The following is a 17,184-nucleotide window of genomic DNA, read 5'->3' as shown; positions in this document are numbered from 1 at the left end:
GAGGAACAGGGATAAGGTATGTTGGAATATGACAGCTTATCAAATAATGTATTCAGATGTGTAACATACTGCAGTTACTGTCCGTTTTCCTATACACAATGCACAGTGCTCTTACCATTGACGCGTGACCTCTACAAATAGCGTACGTTAGAAGTATGGGGGATTTGCCTAGTTAACGTCGCTGTGTGAAAAATAACCGGCCAATATTGAAAGTACTCTTCTAAAATTCTAGAAAATATAGTTTTGTAACATGTCCTAAATTTTTAGCTAATTTAGATGTTTGGAAATATGCGTACTTTGGTGTTTTAGTGTATGTTATAGGTAATAGTACATTGCCTAATTAACGTCGCTGTGTGAAAAATAACCGGCCAATATTAAAAGTACTCTTCTAAAATTCTAGAAAATATAGTTTTGTAACATGTCCTAAATTTTTAGCTAATTTAGATGTTTGGAAATATTCGTACTTTGGTGTTTTAGGAAGGATATGTTAACGACAAATAACACCAAAAAATATGAAGAAATTATTTCCAAACCGTGTTAAGTCAACAATCATTATGTTGCTCATTTTCAAGAATGCTGGTTAACAAAAAGCAGACAATTGTCTCATTTCGTGAACAAAGGTCCACATACCATTGTTTCCTTGCGTTTCCTTTATAATCGGTTACCCAACTGAAGCTATAATACCAGCTCATTGCGATACCGCACATATAAAACAGTCACATGTGCACAACCAGAGAAAATCTGATTTAATCGGTTGAGCTGTTTTCAATGAGTGTTGTCTTGGTTTAATAGCTTTTAATGGGGTTAAGTCCTGCAAAGGTCGCGGTGAATTCTATTGTAGACATGACTGCATCATGAGCCGCCATTTACCCTGCCATTACGTATCCTGGAACACTACCGCGATTTCAGCCGGCCTAATCGCGCCCGTGCTCCTCGTTAATGTAATTATTCAACTGCCCGTAAAATCGCCGCTTGCTGCATCTATGGTTAGACTTTTTCAAGCCTGATGTGGTATGTTTGTTTCAAATATTCAATAGCTTTTTTAACGAGATTTTGAGATCAGTCATGAACTTAATTTATTAAATGCATCAAATCGACCAAGATTCCCGCGATCCAGGCCAAGAATACAAGAAAGCATTTTTCAATCACGAGAAATAACCTAAATTTACACGCCCTACACGTAAGACTTGGCGATAGTCTATTCAGCAGGCTGGTGTGTAACCAAAACAACATTATGGTTAACTCGAGATGAGAAAAGACGGCAGGCATCAGCGAAATTTACTGTCAGGGGCCTGGGAGGAGCAGCATTTTTAAGATTTTCACAAAATTACCCCTAATCACCTATATGACCTTTAATTTGTGTATAACATGTTAAGCTTGGGTCAGTGGTTCTTATGACCACGTTTGGTTGAAATGGGATCGTCAAGCGCCTGACACAGGTAGCATTTTAAAGATTTTCACATAATGACCAAGATGACGGCCAAATTCGCAAACGGCACATTCCATGCTAATTTAAAACAGACTGAATGTACACCCCCAAACTGTTGGATGTTGCTCTACTATTGGACGTGGGTACCTTTTCCCATTTTCACGGACCAATGGTGATGTTTCCATGCCATTTAAAATGTATTGATTATCTGCTACAATCTACGATTCAGTCAAAAAAACATTTGTAGTAATTACCATGCTTAACAATTTGCTAGAATGGAAGAACTCTGTTGATGATAAACTGACACATTTTGGAAATAGACCTAAAAATGTTGAGAGCGCTGTTGTTAAAGTTGAAAACACCAAATCAAATACTTACCAAGTGAAAAAGATAGTTGAACTAGAAGCTGAGCTGAATGAAACGAAAGTAAGATATCGCGCTGTGGAAAATGACCTAAAAGCTGTAAAAGCCAGACTGGATGAATCGGAAGATAGATCTCGAAGAAACAATCTTCTCTTTTGTGGCATTGAGGGAGAGGCAAATGAGTCCTGGGATGAATCCGAACTGAAAGTGCGTCACTTCGTCAAAAATAACTTAAAAACTAACATAGGTGAAGGATTAGAACGCGTGCATCGAATATCAAATGGCCCCAAGACAGACGGTTTCGTACCTATAATTGTTCAATTCTCGCGCTTTAAAGATAAACAACGCGTTCTAGGTGCATCCAATAAGCTGAAAGACGCCAATTATTACATCCGTGAAGATTACTCGGCAGGCACAAGACAAATAAGAAGACGCCTATTGGACAAGAAAAAGGAACTTCAACTTGACAAGGATCCAGCTATCAAAAGATCGGACTTACGGTATTGTAAATTAGTAGTTACCGGTAAAGATAACAGTAAGAAGACCTACATTGTTAATGATGCAACAAATGAAATTGAAAGTAAATAGGGATACGGCCGGTCCCACCGCAAACAAAATGAGATAAATGAACATTTAACATTTTTGAACACTTTCATTTCGTTTATGGTATGGAATATAAATGGTTTGTCAGAGTCTTAACTCGAAGATAATGATTTTGTGAACTTTTGCAAAAGTTTTGATATATTTGTTATAAGCGAAACATGGTCTAGAACTGTTAAAAATGAAAAATGTGATAAAATGTTTTCGGAATATACTGCTTTTATATCAAAAACACTATTATTCAAGGTATTAAAATTGTTGAAAACAATATACCGATTGTATCTCTATCATGTTTAAGAAAAGTTTTTTTTCAACTGTCTCATGATGTTATGTTTTAAAATCATATATCATAAAATATGTGATAAAATCATACAAACTGTTATAGTACCCTAAGCGAAACAAAACTTTTTGACACTCACCCAATAATCTCAATCGAGATTTCCGCTGTCGTCTGCCCGTTACCGAATACAACTGGTAGAGAAGAAATGCCGGTATAATCCTTACTTTCTTCAGCTTCCGTAAAATCCATCGTTGATATTTCTGTATGGGTGAAGAAGATTTTGTTCTAATCAGGGCGTCGCTAGTCTATAGTATAGTATATTTTATTCACACACAAATCGTGGCCCTGAGGCCAAATTACAAGTGGTTTACAATATTAAAAAAAATTAAACATTAAAAAATACATTATCAATATTAACACGAAAAACTACAGCAACTGCTGTTGATTGGAAATAAAATATTGCACTTATTCAAGACGTCATTCAAAAACATTATAAATACACAGCATTAAAAGGCTCAAATTGGCTCAATATTACAGATTTAAAAAAAGTCAGAATATGCAAAACAGTTCTGGGCACTTAGTTATTCAATAAATTGATAAAGTATGGAATAGCGCTGTTTTTGAAACGATCGGTCCTTGCATAAAGTTGAGAGATATGATTTGCATTGCGAAGGACCCTGCCATGACTCTCCAGTCTGGTAGGAGGGATGAGATCTTTTGTCAGAATAGAAGCAGAAAGCCCTTCGGCCAACTTACGACAATGGTCCTCCCTCCTATCAGCTAGAGAGTCTAGCTGGCACAGATTAAGAGCGTTGTCATAACCATCATAAAGTTTGCCCAGAACTATTTTGTAAGCTCTTTTTTGCAGCTGCTCCAAAGTATGATTTTGAGTTGTGGTGAGTGAGGAATGCCAAACTACATCTGCGTATTCAAGTAATGGTCGAACATATCCTTTATAAACTGAACATAATTCCTGGGTATTAAAACCAAACCTTTTTAAAATCCTAAGCATATACAACCGATGATTAGTTTTGGACACAATTTCAGCAATGTTTCTATCCCATTTGAGGCTTTTCTGCATCCAAATACCCAAAATGTTTGCCTCAGAAACAAAGTTGAGAGGAATGTCATTGATTTTGATAACATTATTGGGTGGATTACTCTTAAAGCAGACCTGTAGGGCTTGACATTTCAAAGGATTAAGTTTCAGATTATTATTGGCAGACCATTCACTGAATTCATCCAAAACATCTTGAATTTGGCTGGGTTTGGGATGGATGCAGTTCTCAACAATTGTCAAATCGTCGACATATTTCCAACATTTTGTTTTATGCACACTGCTTGAAACTGCATTATTGATTATGATCTGAAAGCCTATTGGGCCTAGTTTTGTACCTTGTGGGAGACCTCCATTTACAGTTTTGTAGTCAGAAAGAACATGTTTATAACGAACACACTGTTGTCTATTGCTGACAAAGTCAGACAACCATGGCACAATAGACTCACGGACTCCCATATGGATAAATTTCTCCATAAGCAGAGTATGGTCGATCAAGTCAAATGCTTTTGAGAAATCCGTGAGTACCACTGTGCCAACGTTGCTGGCCTTGTCAGCGCCTTGATGAAGAAAGTGAAGCATGCTAATTAAATAATGTGAGGTTGACACACCTTTGACATTACCAAACTGTTGGTGGTCAATTTTATGACTTACATCTTCTAAAACCCACTTGGATATAAAACCCTCCCCGATTTTTGCAAAGCAGTCAGTAAGTGAGACAGGGTGTAGCTTCTCAATGCTTGGTGGGTTTGTTTTTGGTATTGGGACTACGATGGCCTTCTTCCATTGAGAAGGGACTACTCCCTCAATGAGGGAGGTGTTCAAAACCTCTGTTAAGGGAACACTCAGCTCATAGGCAAATTCTTTAACTAACCTTGGAGGGATGCCATCAGGCCCACATGTTTTACCCCGATTTACCTTGCTGAGCTCAGCATACACGTCCCATGGATATAATTGAGGTGGTGATTTGTAAGCTGGTAAATAAGATGGAAGCTTAGTGTTATCCAGAGGATTGATGTTGGAAGACACATTCACAAACAGATCATTGATGCTGTTAGCAATACTGACATGATCAGAATTCTGAATACCAGGGACATGTATGTTGTGCTCAGCCTTTGTGTCATTAGTCATGACTTTAATTTGTTGGTGCCATTTACGTGGGTCCTTATGTTGTAAATTCCGGACAGAGTTAGCATGATAATTAATTTTAGCTTTAGCAATTTCACGTTGGACTTTATTGCGAAGTTGACGCCACTGAGTTTTGTCTTCAGCCAGAAAGGCTGCTTGGCGTTCCCGAATCAATTTTTTAATTCGGGGGGTAATCCACTTTTTATCATTGTCATGGTTCTTTACTTTGACATGTGGGAAGAATGACTCCATTGCACTGTTAAGATGTTCATAAAAAGCATCCACCTTTTCCTGAGTATTGTTGGCTTCAAACACATTAGACCAGTTTTGATCTTGAATCCAAGTGCCGAACTCCCTGATTTGGGAATCTTTAAAGGTGCGGACAACTCGAAAAGTATTTTTATGCTTGCGAGTGGTGGAAGGATTGGGTTTCCAAACAATGCGTATGTGATCACTCTTACCCACAGGTGACATAGGTAATGGATCTGAATAAAATTTACTAAAGTCAGTCATAATCAAGTCCAGTATAGCTTGTTCACGAGTAGGAAAATTTACAATTTGTTTTAGATTGTAAGATCTTGTTATCAGATTAATGTTCATTCTATTGAAATCACCTAAAATGGCGAAATTAATGTCCGGATATTTAACATGTAACAAGTCCATTGATTCAAGTAGGTGTTGCCGAAGAAGGTGTTGATTGATGACATGGAGCAAGGTAATTCTGGGTGAAACCAAGACTCTGTGATTACACCAATATCAATATTCTCAAGTTTAAGGATAGTTTCCATCTCATCCATCTTCTTAACCAAGGATCGTGCATTGGTCAGCAATACAGCAGGAAAGTCATATTTGCGGGGGGTTGACTGTTCAGCAACACATGCAATAGGTGTTAAAATTCTTGGTCTACAAACGGCAGACCTTAGAGTCAAATCAGAATGAACCCCGGAATCAACACTGGCATTGGGGTCTAAGACAATGTTACTGTCAGAAACGTAATCTTCATACTGGTATGCAGCTATAGGTCTGTGATGTGAAACATGAACAGGAATCTTACGATGAATATGGGAACCTGCTCTGCGACCTCTATTGCGTTTTTGTATGCCAAGTTCTTTAAGTGTACATTTCACACTAGATGTTACTGCCACAGAATTATCTTTAAGTTGCCAAAGTTCATTGCGAGTATAGCTAATGAGGGGCTGTTTATTGTCATTATGAGGGCTATAGTGTTATAATATTATGAGGGCTATAGTCCATTGTCCCAGGGAGGTGTCGACAAATAAATTTTGCTGGTATATGGCCGGATTTCCTTTTTGCAGGCCCCTGCGCAACTTCGTATGATTGGCACCCATGGCTCTTCGGATAGAAGACACCCTCCCCACACTGTAACTCAAATGTTTCTAAGCTGTCCCAGAATTCCTTTACCGGGGAAAATTGCTTGAAATTTTGATAAAGTGCGCGCGTAGCTCGCGAAAATTTGCTACTTTAATGCTAAAATTCAAAGGGGGATGTACCGGAGTCACCGAGCCAGGGGACAAAATTTCCCAATCGTCCCACTGATCTGCTACTAAAAGAATATTACCGAGACAAATGCGCGCGAACGCGCGAAAACAATGTTATTTTAATGCTAAAATGAATACAATTGAGGACAAAATCGTGCCAAAGGAAGTTGCACAGGCCTTCTACAACTTTTGGTTTATTTAGTCCCTGTATTTTGATCCAGCTCATGATCATGAGTTTTATGCTTATTCATTTACCTTTGTGTGGGCCGGGGCCGGGGCCAGTCCATAATTGGAGGCACTCAAGTAACTAAGTTTTTGTTTTGATGCAAGATTTTGCCGGGACATTTGCGCGCAAAAGGGCGCAAATTTTAGGCCAAAGTGAAAGTGAACTTTACTATACAAGAAGCCAGTGCGCGCGAAGCGCGATAAATTTTAGAATCTTATCCTATTTTGGCCCAAAAAATGGTATTTTGCCGGCTTAAAAGGGAGATGCACAGGGCAATTTTTGGAGGCCCTGGGCCCGGGCCAATCTGACCAAATGGTAAATCCGGCACTGTGCTTATTCCAGGCATCAGAAGAGTTGCCCTAGCACTCATATTTATAATTTACATAATAGAATAGATGAAATTCTAACTCTCATTTTGTGAGATTCGTGATCGTGTTAACGTTAAATGTTGCAAAATTGGCTTAATTTGGCGTCAATATTGTCACAGCATTTCTGAGCAGGGGAAGGGACTGACTTACCACCATGCCCTATGGCCAGTGAGATTTCTATTTAACATTGGGGGATGGGGTTGTAAATATTTCAGCACATTTTGGTGACAAGGTCAGTTCGTCCTACAACTGCGCGCAAAGCGAGCGAAAAATTTACCATATTGAAGCTATAAACTGGTAAAGTCTGATACAACAGTGGATTAAATTCGCACGACGCCTTAAGCGCGCACAAATGTTCAGGTTTATATGGCCAAATATGAGGTTAATTTGGTCAGAAACCCACATACAGGTATCAACATGAGGGTGCTGATTGTATGGACCATCCCCCTATCAATATATTGGGGGAGGGGATTTATCCCCATCCCCTACGATATACGCCTATACCCATGGCTAATCTCTATTGGTGCTGATGAAGGGCGCGGTGCATAGGGCCGGGTGATGGAATGCGCACATATTTTGTCGATCTTGCAAAATCATTTGTTCACATCACCTCAACGCGCCTGACCAACATCAAAGTAGGCCCATATATAGGTTTAGATCTACAACCCAGGAAAAAAGGTTGGTACACTTTGCCTGTCTTTTGTCTTGACCATGTTGATTTCACAAAAACGCTACTCCTTCCACAAATTACATGCGATGATGACATGGTTAAGTCATGTGACTTAACTTTATTCTGTGTCTATAGGCTGTGCACAGATAAAGGGCGGGGTCATTAAGGGATCATTTCCGGTCAAAGTCTAAATAATTTCAAAATTCATATCTGCTATGTGTGAAATTGCTAGGTGGTGTCACTTGCACACGTTCATGGCCATTGACTGATGTTTACTACAGGGTCACAGATTTGGGGTCAAAGATCATCTAAGGTCATTTCTGGCACTCGATAAAATACTTAAAATGTTGCCAAATTGGCTATCCGTTATTACTAGAGTAATACAACATTAGTGACCGGGGACGTCTATGATAGTCTCGACCCCATAGGTCAAAGTTCAAGGTCAAAGGTTAAAATCTACAAACAAGCTGCGATTGAGCTAAACTTCATCAGGGGTAATCCTTGTGACATCCTAAACACAATACAGATACAGTTGACCCCATCCGTTACCCAGGGGTCACGTTATCTCTAAAGGTCAAAGTTTAAGGGTCGTTTCGTCAAAGGTCACTTATGGGTCATTTATACTTAACGGCTAGGTTCAGATCTTTTGCTAGATCTAGTTCTTTCTTTACACTGCCGCCTTCAGGCGACGTGTATTCTTTTTACCGTGTTATTCTTCTTTGTTTCTTTGCACTGTCACCTTCAGGCGCAGTGCTTTCTTTTTACCGCGTTCTACGGCTGTGTCTTTTTTCTTACAGGTTCTTTCTTCTTGCACAGCCACCATCGGCGCTGTGCATCCTAGCCTGTTTTCCGCGTTCTTATTTGCACAGCCGCCATCGGCGCTGTGCATTACCTAGCCGTGACTAGGTCTTGAAATCTAACAGTTTCTTTTTTTACCTAGTTTCTTTCTTTCTTTCTTCTGGCAACACGTCCACTGCTCCTTTATGCTGAGGCCGATTTTGATATAAAATTGGATCGATTGAGCCCATATTTATTGGTCGTGCTATGAGTTTTAAAACATTGTTACGTCTCGTCCAATATTTTAAAAGTCCTAGCGAAACCAATAAATATTGGGCGTAAAGCATCCATTTTATCATTATTATGTTTTGGATCCAATATTTTCACTTGGATTCATGAAAACATAATAATGACCATTATTATGTTTTCATGAATCCAAGTGTGTAAAAATATGGGATCCATAACATAATAATGATAAAATTGGATGATTTCAGCTTAAAAGGCTACTCTTTCCACAAATTTTATGGCTCAGAGTTGGGACTTGCACACATGCATTGACCTTACATGGTACACAAAAGTTGCTTTCCGATTTGGGATCAAAGTTCATTTAGGGGTCACTTCCGGTCATTTATGAAATACCTTCAAAATGCTACTTCTCGCACAAATTAAGTAGTACAAAGTTGGTACTTACACACATGCATTGACCTTAACAGGTGCATAAAAGTTTTTTCTCCGGTTTGGGGTCAAAGGTCATTAAGGGTCAAATTCATATCTGCTACATGTAACATTGTTGATGCCACTTGCTCAGAAATGATCCAGACATCCTACACATGCTAAATATATTTGTGACCCCAAAGGTCTAAGTTTAGGGGTCAAAGGTCAAATTTTAAAATTAGGCCAATCGAGCTCAAATTCAACAGGAACGATCTTTACGACATTCTAAACATGATAAAATATTTATGACCCCAAATATCAAAGTTTAGGGGTCAAAGGTCAAATATCAACATTTTTTTGATCGAGCTCAAATTCAACAGGAATGATCCTTACAACATTCTAAACATGTTAAAAATATTTAGTTTGAGCTTTCGATCATAGCAGGATCTTTATCAAAGGCAGAGTGACAAGATAACACACAAACATGCATATATAGGGACATGGACATAAAGGAAAAGGAAATTAGCAAGACAATAGAAGACATAAGTGTTATTTGGGAAACATCAATAGGGGCAGGAAGTGGGATGTCATGAATGGAAGAAATAGGGATAAGGATATGAATGATGACAATGGGCTGAATAGAAATATGAAAATGAATGGCAACTGCATGAACATATAACAAAATGATAGATGTAAATAGGAAATAAAAACTAAAATAATAAAGTGGAGGAAAAATATATAAAAAATAATTGGAAGAAAAAAATATGGGGGGCAAAATATTATGATGATGAAGAACAAATTAGTCGTTTCCCTCTTGGATGTTGAGACCGTGTGGCTGGATGGTACAAAGGCGCTTCATCCAGAATTCTCCCTGCATGCTGGCACGGACGGTGTCGGGGCGGTTACCTAAAGACTCAATGCCCTGTAGGATCATGTCGGAGATGGAGTGGTTGGGGAGGTTAAAGTGATTACCAACAGTGGTGTCAAGCTTCTTGGTTTTGACAGTGGACCTGTGTCCATAAAACCGCTTCTTAAGTGCAGTCTTAGTTTCTCCCACATACTGTATACCACAAACTCTGCAAGAAATGAGATAAGTATGATGAGAATGAGAGAGGGTGGGTGAGAGCGGACAATGAGAGCGAGGGAGTGATAAAATGTAGGCCTAGGAAAGAATAAGTACAGAGAAGGGAAAAGAAAGGAATGATGAATACATTTAATAATAATTATTAGGCCTATATAATAACTAAACACATAACAGCACTGGGCAGCCATTCGACTATGTCAATGCCTTTATTCGTTACGTAATTAAAACGCCCAGTCAGATGTATTTCACACCTACCAAACACAACTCACCCAATTTCGCAAACTGGACGTTGAATGTACACTCTCATGAATATTGATTGGCAACATTTTCCAATATGTCAGCGCTCTAATCGGAAACAATAGAACAATAGACCCTGCAGAGCGTTGTTTGTAATACTTAATTTGGATTTTTTTCTGTGAACAGCAACAGTATACGTTCTGTCCATTGAGGGCGTTTATAGTCCCTTTTCTCACAGCGGGCACATCTCATTTCATGACGTCACCGGTTTTCTAGGCTAAATCTGTCTCGTTCGAAGGAACTCACCGCTTAAGTTGGTTTTTGCGGAATATCAATTTTAAACGTCTTATTTTCTCAAAAAAGGAGTCATTTTCATTGTCCTCATAATATTAGCTTGCCAATGATATGATGTTGTTTTCGCTATAGACCTGACCTTTAAGACCACCCTTAACAGGTTATTTTTGTGGATAAGCAGTTTACAACAGCTCACTTTTTAACGTAAAAATATTTAGGTCAAAGTTTAAGGGTCATTTTGTCAAAGGTCATTTAGGCGTCATTTCTGCTTAACGGCTACGGCTAGGATTAGATCTATAGCTAGATCTAGTTCGTCTTTCTTCCTTTCTTTCTTCTTCTGTCAACATTATGATCAGTCATCGTAGCCACATGCTTTCAGCCATGTTGACCATACTTTGTCACTAGGACTATTGGGTGGGGCCACAGATGACACAAAACGTGGATTTTCACTAAAAATGTTACTTCTTCCACATAGCACCGTGACGGCACTTGCACACTTGCATCATCTATAGCCAGTGTCTAAAAGTAATACACAGAATTGGGATCAAAGTTCCTTTAAGGAACTTTGATCCCAATTTTTTACCGGAAGTTTCCGGTAAAAAAATCAAAAAACGTTCAATATCTTTTATTACCCAGAAAAAACATAGCGGTATGTTCACACATGACTTGCTATTATATAGTGAATATATGGTATTTTTTAAATTGGGGTCAAAGGTCATTAAGGGGCCACTTCCGGTTAGAAACCAAACATTTTGATTTTCACTACAAATGCTTCTTCTTCCACATATTACATTACACCGTGACGGCACTTGCACACATGCATCATCTATAGCCAGTGTCTAAAATGTATACACAGAATTGAGATCAAAGGTCATTAAGGGGTCAATTCCAGTCAATAACCAGAAACGTTCAACATTTTTTTAGCCAGAAAAACATAGCAGAGTAACGGTATGTTCACACATGACTTATTATTACATCGTAAATATATGGTTTTTTATTAGCCAGTAAAACATAGCAGAGCAATGATATGTTTACACATGACTTGCTATTACATAGTAAATATATGGTGTTTTTAGTAGCCAGTCAAACATAGCAGAGTAATGATATGTTTACACAAGACTTTCTATTACATAGTAAATATATGTTTTTTATTAGCCAGTAAAACATAGCAGAGCAATGATATGTTTACACATGACTTGCTATTACATAGTAAATATATTGTATTTTTTTTCATTTGGGGTCAAAGGTCATTAGGGGCCACTTCCGGTTAGAAACCAAAAATGCCATTAAGGGGTCACTTCTGGTCAAAAACCAAAAACGTTCAACATTTTTTTAGCCAGAAAACACAGCAGAGTAACGGTATGTTCACACATGACTTGTTATTACATCGTAAATATATGGTACTTTTCATTTGGGGTCAAACTACATAACACAATGATGTCACTTGCACGCATTCATCATCTATAACCAGTGTCTAAGGGATGTACACAGCATTATGGTCAAAGGTCATTTAGGGGTCATTTCTGGTGTGTAAACAAATACCTTAAATATGTTGATGTTTCCACAAATTACAAAGTACAGTGATTTCACTTGATCACTAGACCATTGGTTGTTGGTTATAAAGAATATCAAATTTCTTTTCATGAAAAAAAATACACCAACATTTTTTATATTTATTGTAAAAAAGCGCGTCATTTCACTGTTCATTTGCTTATTTCCCTGCCTATTTGACTGTCGAGAGCTTAGATTATCGATGAAACCTTTCGGGAGCACCAATTAAGCTGAATGCGTGTTTACTGTGATTTGTCGATTGATTATTGATAAATTGATTGATTCATCAGTCGATTATTGATTGATAATTATCGATTGATTATTGGTTGATTGATTTATCTATCGATTATTAATGTATTGATTATCAATTGACGAAATCCACAAAAGAATAATTTCCAAAATTGTATGAATATGCAGATATTTAATTAGCCATGAGCGACCTCATGAATAGCCATAACACAATTTGAGTCGGATTCACTCATGTTTTAAGTGTATAATTATTTCAATCGACTCATTTATTTTCTATACTCGATTATTACAAGAAGATAATGAGAAAGTAACAAACTCATAGGTAGCAACAACTTACCTACATAACCAGGGCCATCAATAGCATCACCTGATCTAACTACAGTTACTAGGAGTTCTCGAGTCGTCTCTGCCACACGATAAGCGGCTTGTTCTATCGTGTAAATAGCTAAGACGGAACAAAATATGTGTTATTCATTTTGTTTGTATCCTTTATTGCAATATAGTATCTAAAAGCATCTCAAAATATCCCGATTCTTTCACCATAATTACCTTCATCTGCTGCGGCAGTATTCTAACTGGTACTATTGTCTAATGCTCTTGTCCGATGAATACACAAATTAAAATTTTACTTTACGATAAACGCAGCTATAATTTGTCGCAGTCAAATATATTAAACCTAAAGATTACCGCCTAGCCTCAAAATTGCACCATACCGTAGCGCTATGGTAAGTCCGCACTCTTGGTTTGTCGCTCATGAACAGATGAAGGCCACTTACCCCAAAAATCGAACAAACAATTTGCGTTTCATGCAGTGTTTAGCGTGAGTTTACGCAGATCGCAAACAACAATATATACTGCGCCAATAAAGTATCCTTACACTTGGAAAAATAATCACAATTTCAAAACTGAACAATATTGGAGTAAATTTGTTTATTTAATAGATGTACTATCTAATCCTGCACATTATGACACCACGTTGAATCCAATGTGACCTCAAGAAGTAAAGTTACAAGCAATTGAATAGACGAAAGTCCAGTTTTAAAAGTGACAAAATGGCCTATACAAGGCGAAGGTCCAGTTCCAACAAAGAGACAACACAGTTTCTTCAATGAAGCGTTATTAAAAGGAGTTTTTATTTCAGTTTTTACTTCTCTGTACTTTTCATAACTTTCATTTTATTTGTCAGTTATTTTGCTTCAGTTTCTTTTGCTTCTTTTGTTTTAAATTAAAGCCAAAAGCATAAATTAGCCATTCACCACTCTCAAATCAGATGTCTAGTCTGTGGAGTTTTGTATAGGCCAGTTTGTCACTTTTAAAACTGGACCGTCTAATCAAACGCTTGTAACTTTGCTTCTTGAATTCACATTGGATTCAATATGGTGTCATAATGTGCAGGATTAGATAGTGCGTCTATTAAAATAACAAATTTTCCCCAATATTGTTCAGTTTGGAAATTGTGATTATTTTTCCAAGTGGGAGGCTACTTTATTGGCGCAGTATACTTTGAATCGACGTTGTGCGGGCGCATAGCAAAAATAAGCAGGAGGTCATTAAGCTGGCCTCCATAAACGACACGCAAATGCAGACGGTACTATTTGATTCTACCTCATTTGTCGTATTATTTGTCCGCTTTGACAAAAGATTGACGAAAGATCGAAGAAAATTAATATTTGCAGCATAATCAGGGAAACATTGTATAGTAGTAGGAAAATGGCGGCGGAGAATGGAAAACGTGTACGTTTTGTTTTCTTTTCTTTCTTTTAAGAAACGAACACTTAAAATCGCTGGCCCGAAGTTCATATCATATCACTAGTTCATATATCCCAAGTTTCCAAATATTAGTTACCATACTTTTGCATACAGAAGATTTTATTCTAGTCATTATTCGTCGCCTTCAAATGGAAGTGTTAGTACACTCAAAGGACTTACAGGAGAAATATGTTTTGTAATTAACTCGCAACATTGCGGACTTTGGCATCTTCCACATTCTTAGGATACATGTAGGCGTTGCATATCGGTAAAGTGTGTTGCGATGGGTTACGGGGGTGGGATGGGCGTGTGCGGGGTAGGCTGTTATGTGCGCGAGGGTGGGTCCAAACATGACAACGCCATCTTGGGCAAATTATATAATTATGAATTCGCCTTTTCGATTAATCCCATAATCTTTTGCGATTAGATCTACTGATGTCATCGCCCCGATGCGCACATCGCTACTGCGCACTTCGCGACTTTCAAATGCGTAGTAACAATGTTCGTTAATCGACGTGTACATCAGCGTGACGTTAAATGACGACATCTCAGGTCTACCCGCAAAGGCTTTTGGGATTTACCGAAAAGGTGAATAGGCTACAATCGTAGAAAAAGGAAAAGGAAAGAATATCATACCGCGTCGAATTTTGTTACAGAAAACGTAAACGAACGATGGGTTCGGTTGTAATAGAGCGTCAGGATTAGATGATTGTGTGACAGTCAACTCCCAAATAGCAGGATTGTCAGAGTCACTGTCCGAACAAGGAGGGATGTCAATGATTGCTTCACTCTTGCTGTGAGTCTGTGCGAAGTCTATTGTCATGGTGGTTGGTACAGAGTTCTCAAGAGAAACACGGTGTAGCATAATATCTGAATAATAAGAAGAACTAGAGCTATATTATGTTCACGGAAAAGGCCTCGAACGGTGGTTATGCATTTGCCAATTTCAAACCATACACCGAGTTACGCTGCATATTTACATCATTTTTGTTTCATAATTTTTAGCCATCAAAGTCCAAAAAGATCAAAACCGCCTAAAATACATTAACCAGGGTCCAAAAAATTCTGTACGGTTACTATATTTGCTCGATGACTGCGGTATTGCGTCATAATGTATCGAGGTCAATAATACCTTACGCCTAGTTGTTCCTTTGCCTTTTCCATTGTTGTATATTAGGTATCTACTATATATGAAAAGCTTAGTTGCAAAAGCCGTTACATCCACTTTTTGTGAAAAACAGCTTCTTTAATTGATGGGTGCAATTATTACTCGATTTTATTCATTTTGGTTTTGGATAAAGTGTTGATGAAAAGAAACTACAAAAATATGTTTGGTACAATTTTCAAGCCTTCGTACTTATTTTAGTATTTCTTTTATATCGCGCCTTTTGTGGATGTAAGGTCTTTTGCAGCAAAATGAATTTACCCATTTTCTAGAGACCACCTTTGCAATCAAATTTTACCAATCAAATGTCAGCCCATTTTTTGCCCTATTTTTTTAAACTTTATAATTGCTTTCAAAATAAAATAAAAATTACTTTCCGAACTGCAAAAGCTTTTGTCAATTAAAATGATTTTTTAGTAGTAATAGTAAACCAAAAACAGTTCCTTTTGGTTTTAAGAGTTAAAGGCCATCCAATGCTACTATTGTACATCAACAAATTAAAAATCAAACTGTTTTATATGCATTTTGTGTTCAGATTTCGGGAAATTCCCTAAGATTTCCCAAACGAGAAATATACGATATCTCCGGAAGGGAAGGTGGTATGAAGGTCAAGCAACCACCAAAATGTGTATTTTTACCCATACCATAATGTCATGCCATAATGTCATAACCCATTTTCAGTCACAGGTGGATGTAAGGTCTTTTGCAACTAATTTCTTGATATATAAATAATAGTCTTATAATATAAATATACTAACCGGCAGATGATATTGCTGGATTTGTAGCCAGCATGTTAAATCGGTGGAGAAGTACACCGGAGTCCTGAGAAGGTCCAAGTATGAATGCCTCTTTATCAAAATAAAATGCCTCTGAAATGTTCAAAACAAATATTCATTCGTGAGCGATCACTCTCCGTGCATTTATATTAGTCGAATTTACATGTATATTAGTACCAATCCGCCATGATGAGTTATTTTGGCAATAACTTCTTTCAGAAATCACAGTTTCAACGAATCACAGTTTCAATGAACTACTTTTCAAGTCATTTGATGATTATGTTATTAAATAATGGGATATTTGACTTGTATTGACCATTGTTGATTGCAATTTAATTTATTACTTCTTGGAAATTTCATATAGATGTCAGAAATCACGATAAGACTCCAGGATGACATTGAGCTCAACATCCAACATTGATACTTTCAGCTGTACATTTTGTATCACATTCAATCGTACATTTGCTGAGAAGTACGCATAGTGATTAATTCTTCTCATAATCTGATTTGTTCAATATTTCCAGTTCCAACGTGATTCAATATGTTTTAGGATAATATTTTAATTTTGTCATACTTGTCATCGTTACTCAATTTAAAGTTTTTCAAAATTTCGCCCTTCTATCGGGAAAATTTCTCCATGGAAGCAAGACAGTGAAATGTCAGTCGAAGTATCTAGAAATTGTCCATTTAGCGTATATCCTAGGGTTATTCATGTCAATCCCCAATTGTATGCACATTTTTCCAAGATCGCATCTTACACGTCTTAGAATCTAGCGGGATGCTTAAATTGACGAATGATAATAAAGAATTCATATTTAAACCCCAAACAACCTATCATCTTACGCGTATTCATCTTCGACCAATGAAATCTCACCATAGCATTTCTTATACGCGTAAGAATTGCCTATTAGGGATGGACGGTATTCCGATTTGACTGGTATGACAAGTGTCGAATAATCTCAGCCTCAAAATCGATCTGCACCGCGGTAGTTTTCGCAAACGTGATTATTTTACCACCACCTCTTGAC

The 17,184-nt window shown here is 37.6% G+C and overlaps 1 protein-coding gene across 1 annotated transcript; it reads right to left on the bottom strand.

The window, feature by feature from the left end:
• Window positions 1-2,807: 2,807 nt before the first annotated feature.
• On the bottom strand, window positions 2,808-5,370 carry LOC140138947 (uncharacterized). Its single transcript, XM_072160727.1, has 3 exons — window positions 4,068-5,370; window positions 3,429-3,593; window positions 2,808-2,932 (listed from the first exon to the last, which is right to left on the bottom strand). Exons 1-3 carry the CDS (start codon window positions 5,368-5,370, stop codon window positions 2,808-2,810), a joined length of 1,593 nt encoding a protein of 530 aa, XP_072016828.1.
• Between the last annotated feature and the right edge of the window lie 11,814 nt (window positions 5,371-17,184).

This window comes from Amphiura filiformis, chromosome 18 (assembly GCF_039555335.1).
Source record: "Amphiura filiformis chromosome 18, Afil_fr2py, whole genome shotgun sequence".
Classification (NCBI taxonomy): domain Eukaryota; kingdom Metazoa; phylum Echinodermata; class Ophiuroidea; order Amphilepidida; family Amphiuridae; genus Amphiura; species Amphiura filiformis.
Note: the sequence above shows the minus strand (reverse complement) of the source record. Positions and strands in the feature narration are given on the sequence as shown.